General features: G+C 40.5%; 1 protein-coding gene across 2 annotated transcripts; it reads left to right on the top strand.

Moving 5' to 3' along the window:
* Positions 1-2,150: 2,150 nt before the first annotated feature.
* Positions 2,151-2,912, top strand: LOC119523349 (chloride intracellular channel protein 4-like). Of its 2 annotated transcripts, XM_037822116.1 has the most exons (2): positions 2,151-2,209; positions 2,270-2,912. In XM_037822116.1, exons 1-2 carry the CDS (start codon positions 2,151-2,153, stop codon positions 2,910-2,912), a joined length of 702 nt encoding a protein of 233 aa, XP_037678044.1. The 2 variants fall into 2 exon arrangements, with proteins under 2 accessions (XP_037678044.1, XP_037678043.1); XM_037822115.1 differs by having other exon boundaries at positions 2,151-2,912.
* Positions 2,913-7,522: the final 4,610 nt, after the last annotated feature.

Below are 7,522 nucleotides of genomic sequence, written 5' to 3'. Positions count from 1 at the left end.
GGGTTCTGGTTTCAAAATGGCTTTTTCCAAAATGTGTCTGGGTTTGTCTTTCTTAGCTTTTCTGGAGCTAACATCTCCAAAGCAGTCAGTTCCCAAGCATCTCTCCAAAACTCTCTGTCAGCTGCAGCACTGAGCTCCTTCTGTCTGTGAGCTCTGATAGGACTCCAGTGATTTAACTAAGGCCCACACTGAATGGGCAGGGTAATACCTACATGGAAATAATCTAATCAAAGTTATTACCTACAGATGAGTGAGTCACATCTCCATGGAAACACTCAATCAGAAGCTTCCACTTGACAAGATTGGGTTAAAAGATCTTGACTCTTTTTGAGGGACATAATATATCCAAACAGTGGGCTTCCCTGTCTTGTTCCTTATGTTTCAATTTGCTAAAGCTGCTGGATGTGATATAACAGAAATGGATTGGCATTTACAATGGAGACTTATTAACTTAAAATTTACAGTTCTAAGGCCATGAAATTGTACCAATTAAGGCATCAGGGTGACACCTGGATTCTGAAGATAGGCTGCTGGCATCCAGGACACCTCTGTCACATACGAAGGCACATGGCAACATCTGCTGCTCCTTCTCTCCCGGGTTTTGTTGCTTTCAGATTCTGGTTCCAGTGGCTTCCTCTCTGAGTTTCTGTGGGTAATCTATTAGCTTTTCTAGGGCTTTTCTAAGTTCTCTCAGCCTTTTCTGTCCTTTATCTGTTCATAATGGACTCCAGTAAAAGGATTAAGACCCACATTGAATGGTATGGCTCACATCTCTATTGAAATATCCTAACCAAATTGTCACACCCACAACAGGTCTGCACCTACAGGAATGGATTAAAAGAACATGGCTGGGCTTCCAGGATGATGGTGGAAGAACAGAGGCAGAGCAAAATACTCCACCATGAAAAAAAATAAGAGAAAAAGCAGAAAATGTATGGGACAGAATTTGCAGGGTACGGTTGGCCAGAGGACTCCTAAAATACATAGTGAGGACTTGGATTAAAAAGTGGAGAAATTATGTCTGAAAGGACAGAGTGAGTTTACTTAACTGTGACCACTGCCAGGGGCTGGCAGCTGTGAGCTGGCCACTGAGTAGGGAAGGGAGCAACTCTCCAATCCCATGCACCCACTTCAGCAATTAGCTGGTGAGATAATCCTCAGTCCCACAGTCGGGAGTTCCCATGAGGGAACTTAGGAATCAGTGGACCTCTTCTGATCCCATTTACTCTTCCTCCATGGAGGTCTGCAGTGTGCATGGGTGAGAGGTGTGGATAAGTGAAAGTGCCATGTGGAAGCACCGGGACCCTCCCCACCCCAGAGGCATGCAGGATCAGGCAGGCAGGGAGGAGGGCACATTTGAGCTGGAGGGTGTGATACACAGCCCCACAGCCTGAAAGCGATTCACTTGGAGGCCCAGGAAACACTGGAGTCACTGTGCCCTTAAGTGGATTCCAAGTCCAATTGCACAGGACCCAGCCCCTACCCCCAGGGCTGGCAGTCCCCAGTGTACATGGAGAGCTGGTGCACTGATTGGATTTCCATTTTGTTTGGACACCAACCAGAGTGCAGATGCAGTTGCGGAGAAGCTGGCTTGAGGGCGACAGGTGACTCAAGAGCACCATCTGCTGGGAAGACAGGGGAAGTGCACTCCAGGAAGCTGTGGTTGTGACAAATTTTAAATAAATATCCAGGTAGTCCTGCATTTCCAAAATAACCTTATCAAGATAATCAAATGCCCAGAAGTCAACAAAAACGTCACAAAGCACCTGAAGACTGAATAAGATATGGACAAGCCAAATGACAAAATTAAAAAGCCAGAGGATACACAGAACACGGAGAAATTAATCAAACAAGTACATACAAATATCAAAAACAACTTCAGTTGGTTGGCCAAAGAAATAAAGGACATCAAAAAGACTCTAGATGAGCATAAACAAGAATTTGAAAGAGTAAATAGAGATGTTACAGAAATAAAATACTGTAGATCACATTAAAATATATTAGAGGCATGCGGGGCATGGGGCAGAGCTGTGGAGCTGAGGCCACTTTGAGCTGGACACTTGAACTCTCGAGGGAAGCGCAGCACATTGGGAGATGGCAGCCAGAGCAGCCTTGGAGCAGCAGTGTCCACAGAGCCCACCGAGCCGGCCATGGCATTGTTGATGCCACTAAATGGGCTGAAGGAAGAGGACAAAGAGCCCATCATTGAGCTCTTAGTCAAGGCTGGCAGTGATGGTGACAGCATAGGAAACTGCCCCTTTTCCCAGAGGCTCTTCATGATTCTTTGGCTCAAAGGCATTGTATTTAGTGTCATTACCATTGACCTGAAAAGGAAGCCTGCAGACCTGCAGAACTTGGCTCCCAGGATCCACCCACTATTTATAACTTTCAACAATGTAGTCAAAATAGATGTAAATAAGATTGAGGAATTTCTTGAAGAAGTCTTATGTCCTCCCAAGTACTTAAAGCTTTCACTAAAACACCCAGAATCAAATACTGCTGGAATGGACATCTTTACCAAATTCTCTGCATATATCAAGAATTCAAAGCCAGAGGCTAATGAAACACTGGAGAGGTGTCTCTTGAAAACACTGCAGAAACTGGAAAAATTTCTGAATTTTCCCTTTCCTGATGAAACTGATGAGAATAGTATGGAGGATATTAAATTTTCTACACATAAATTTCTGGATAGCAATGAAATGACATCAACTGATTGCAACCTGCTGCTCAAACTGCACATTGTCAAGGTGGTGGCCAAAAAGTATCACAATTTTGATATCCTGAAAGGAATGACCAGCATCTGGAGATACTTAACTAATGCTTATAGTAGGGATGAGTTCACCAGTACCTGTCCCACTGACAAGGAGGTTGAAATAGCATATAGTGATGTAGCCAAGAGACACACCAAGTAAATAGCACTTACAAGAGAGATGTCTTCACATCTTCCCCTAACAGAATATGCTTTTCCTAACATATGGATCCTCTTCCTATAAAGTAGACAAGGTATAGTAGCTATCTTAAAATATACACTCCAAAGCAGCATTATTTTAAAATTCTCTTACCCTGCCTACCTCCCCTCCCAGTATTGCCCTCTCCTCTAATTTGGAGACATTCCATCACAAACTTTTCAATATAGAGATGGTTTTCCACCTTTCTGAGCCCTCACCACACACTGCATATTGATGGCAGAACTCTCAAGGTGCACTGTTCAACTGTTAAAGTGGTAGCCATGACTTCACCAGTCTTCCCCAAACTGGTGCATAACACATGGTACAAGGAATATTTATGTATTTTTGGAATTTTATAATAGTTAATAAAAGTAGATGAAAGGATTGCTACTGTATCAGAAATATTCTGTTTCAATTTAGTATATCCTGGATATGTGCTAAAGGATACTACCACCGACAAAGAGAGCCTTTTACAGATAGTCACTACAGATTTTGTGAGTTTGCTTTGTAGATGAATTTTTATTTTTATCTAGAAGCATTTATCATTTATACCAGTTGTAACATCTGATACTATGTAGAAGCTGAAAGTTTAGAGGGAGGGGATGGTAGTCTCAAGATCTTCCTCAAGCATTTTATCCTTATGAGAGAAACTGATGAACACCTGATAATCTATCTAAATCTGTTACTTGTGAAAATCACCATGAAAACTTTTATGTCCCAAATCTCTGAGTGCCATTCATTTGGACCATTATTGCTTTCTTCCAGTTTGCTTTTATGTTTAAAAGCTCCTTTTTTTGGGTAAACATAGGTCTATACCTTTGTGGTTCTTTTGAGCAACACTACATAGACTAATATTTAGTTGATATAGCCGTAGGAGTACAATGATTAGTAATGTAAAAACTAACACTTATAGAAGAGGAGCTAAGATGGCAGCATAGAGAGGAGTGGAAGCTAGTGAGTCCCCCCTGGAACAATTCATAATCAACAGAAAAATTAGTAAATAACCTGGAATAACTGTGGGGAGACAAACGTGACTGTCCACTCATCATACACCAACCTGAATTGTGAAGAATGCCCAAGATTGCAGCATAAAATCTCTAAAGTAAAAAGAGCAGATACGAGCAGGGAGCCCCTCCCTCATGGAAGCCTCCTGGTGCTAGAAAGCAGTACTCTCTGAACAAGCAAATATACCTCAGCCCAGCTCCAACTGGGGTTTTAATGTTAACTGCTCAATACAGACAGTGAATCCCCAGCAAGCAGACAGAGGCTTTCGGTGGCAACTGACCTTAGGAGAGTGAGGGGGTGTACTTGTTTCAGGATGGGGAGCCCAAATGATTGGGTGCTATCTCTGACTGATGGGTGAATCTGGGAGCTTTCTGTCCATTTTTCCCTCTTTCAACATGGGAGGCTCAGTGGGGAGAGCCTCAGGCATTTTCACCTCACAGTGCTTTGCAGTAGAGAAAACCTCAGCCACTTTAAACTCACACCACTCTGACCCAGACAAGGGGGGAGGTAGCAGAGTCATAGAAACAAAGAATCTATTTATATGCAAATGATCTCTCTGTAGGGGGCATAGCTTACCAAGAGAAAAGAGGTGGAGCCCAGTTCTACTACCTGCCTTCCATTCAGGGCCAGACCCCAGAGCCTGGGGGAGGAGAGCCACAGACCAAACCTCCTTACACAATCTGAAATGACAGGTTGACAGGCACCACCTGCTGGGCAGAAAAGCGCAGGGTGTGTCAATCCTCTAAGACACACCATCAGGGAAACTGGATACTGAATATTTCCTCCTTCTGTGACCTGAGCTTGTTCTCATCTGGGAAAACCTGATTGGGATGGCCTAGGAGGCCAGATGCCTAGACAACAGAAAACTAGAACCTACACTAAGAAAAACAAAGTTATGGCCCTGTCAAAGGAACAAACTTACACTTCAACTGAAATACAGGAATTTAAACAATTAATGCTAAATCAATTCAAAAAGTTTAGAAAAGATATGGTAAGAGATAAAGGCTATAAAGAAAACACTGGGCACACATAAGGCAGAAACTGAAAGTTCAAAAAAACAACTGGCAGAATCTATGGAAATGAAAGGCACAACACAAGAGATGAAAGACACAATGGAAATATACAAGAGCAGATCTCAAGAGGCAGAAGAAAACATTCAGGAACTGGAGAACAAAACACCTGAAAGCCTACACACAAAAGAACAGAGAGAAAAGAATGGAAAAATATGAGCAACATCTCTGGGAACTTAAGGATGAAATAAAATACAAGAATATCATTGGTGTCCCAGAAGGAGAAGAGAAAGGAAAAGGGGCAGAAACAGTAATAGAGGAAATAATCAATGAAAATTTATCATCTCTTATGAAAGACATAAAATTATGGATCCAAGAATTGTAGTGTACCCCAAACAGAATAGATATGAATAGGCCTACGCCAAGACAGTTAATAATCAGATTAAAAAACATCAAAGACAAAGAGAGAATCCTGAAAGCAGCAAGAGAAAAGTGATCCATCACATACAAAAGAAGCTTAATAAGACTATGTGCAGATTTCTCAGCAGAAACCATGGAGGCAAGAAGGAAGTGGTGTGATATATTTAAGATATTAAAAGAGAAAAACTGCCAAGAATCATATATCTAGCAAAACTGTCCTTCAAATATGAGGGAGGGTTCAAAATATTCTCTGACAAACAGAAAATGAGAGACTTTGTGAACAATAGACCTGTCTGACAGGAAATACTAAACAGATCACTACAGACTGATAGGAGAAGACAGGAGTGAGAGGTATGGAACACAATTTTGGGTGATGGTAGCACAGCAATGTTAGTACACTGAACAAAGATAACTATGAATATGGTTGAAAGAGGAAGGTTAAGAGCACGTGGGACACCAGAAGAAAAGAGGAAAGGTAAAGACTGGGACTGTGTAACTCAGTGAAACCTAGAGTGTTCAGCAATTGTGATAAAATGTACAAATGTTTTTTCATGAAGGAGAACAAACAAATGTCAAACATGCAAGGTGTTAAAAATAGGGAGGCATTGTGGGAAAAATAAAATCAACATAACTAGAGACTATAATTAACAGAATCATTGTATTATGCTTCCTTTAATGTAACAAAGGCAATATACCAACTTAAATGCAGATAAGAGGGAGGCATAGGGGAGGGGTGTGAGACACTTGGCGTCAGTGGTATTGTCTGACTCTTTATTATATTTTGATATAAGTATCTTTCCTTTTGCTGCTTTCTAGCTGTCATGTTTTTTTTCCTCTTTCTTTCTCCTTCTTCTTCTGCCTCTCTACCTTCTTTGACTCTTCCTCCTGCTTTGTGGAAGAAATGTAGATGTCCTTATATAGATAGTGGTTAGGGTGGTGAACACATAAATGTGTGGCTATACAGGGAACCATCAATTGTCTAATTAGGATGGAATGTATGGCATGTGAACAAAACCATCTTGAAAAAAATGGGTTGGTGATGAAACCTTGAGGGCAATATACTGAGTGAAATAAGCCAGACACATAAGGACAAATATTTCAGTGTCTCACTGATAGGAACTAATTATAATATGTAAACTCATAGACATGAAATATAAGTTACCAAGATATAGAATGAGGCTGAAGAATGGGGAGCAGTTGCTTAGTATGAGCAGAATGTTCAACTAGGATGAACTCAAATGTTTGAAAATGAACAGAGGTGATGGTAGCACATTGTGAGAATAACTAACAGAGCTGAATGGTACATGAATGTAGTGGAAAGGGGAAGCTCAGAGTCATGTATGTCACCAGAAGGAAAGTTGGAGGTCAAAAGATGGGAATGTATAAAACTGAATTCTGTGGTGGGCAATGTCCATGATTAACTGTACAAATATTGGAAATCCCTTTCACGAGTCAGAACAAATGTATGACACTACAACTAGAAGTTAATAATAGAGGGGCATATAGGGAGAAAATATATACCTATAGCAAAGTATATACTACAGTTAGTAGTATTTCAACATTCTTTCATAAACAGTAACAAATGTACTATACTAATACTACAAGTCAAAATGGGGGGGTGGTGGTTAGGGATATGGGAGGATTTGAGTTTCCTTTTTTTTTTCTCTTCTTTGTCTTTATTTCTTGTCTGGAGTAATGAAAATCTTCTAAAAATTGAGCAAAAATTAATTGTTGTGATGGATGTATGAGGGTACCAGGGGCAATTGGTTGCCCACTTTGGATCTTTGGATAATTGTATGGTATGTGAACAATCTCAATAAAATTTAAAAAAAAACTAACACTCATAAAGAAATTAGCCTGAGGAATGTGGGATGGGTTTGTCAAAATATTAAGTAAAATTTTGTTTCTAAAGCACATTTAATGTAGATAATTTTTGTAAAGAATGGATTATTCATCCTATATTAAAAGCAAATACACAGATTATCAATCCCCACCCCCACCCCCCAAATTTATTGTTAGACTTTGGGTAGAGGATCATTCACTCCCTTTGGACTGAAATATAATGTTGTGGTGTGTGTGTATTTACTTCAGTTTTGCCTAATCTCAATGAGTGTACTTCCATGAGTTAAGTTTTTTCTA

Source organism: Choloepus didactylus, chromosome X (genome assembly GCF_015220235.1).
Source record: "Choloepus didactylus isolate mChoDid1 chromosome X, mChoDid1.pri, whole genome shotgun sequence".
Taxonomy (NCBI): domain Eukaryota; kingdom Metazoa; phylum Chordata; class Mammalia; order Pilosa; family Megalonychidae; genus Choloepus; species Choloepus didactylus.
This window is presented reverse-complemented; position numbering and strand designations above follow the sequence as displayed.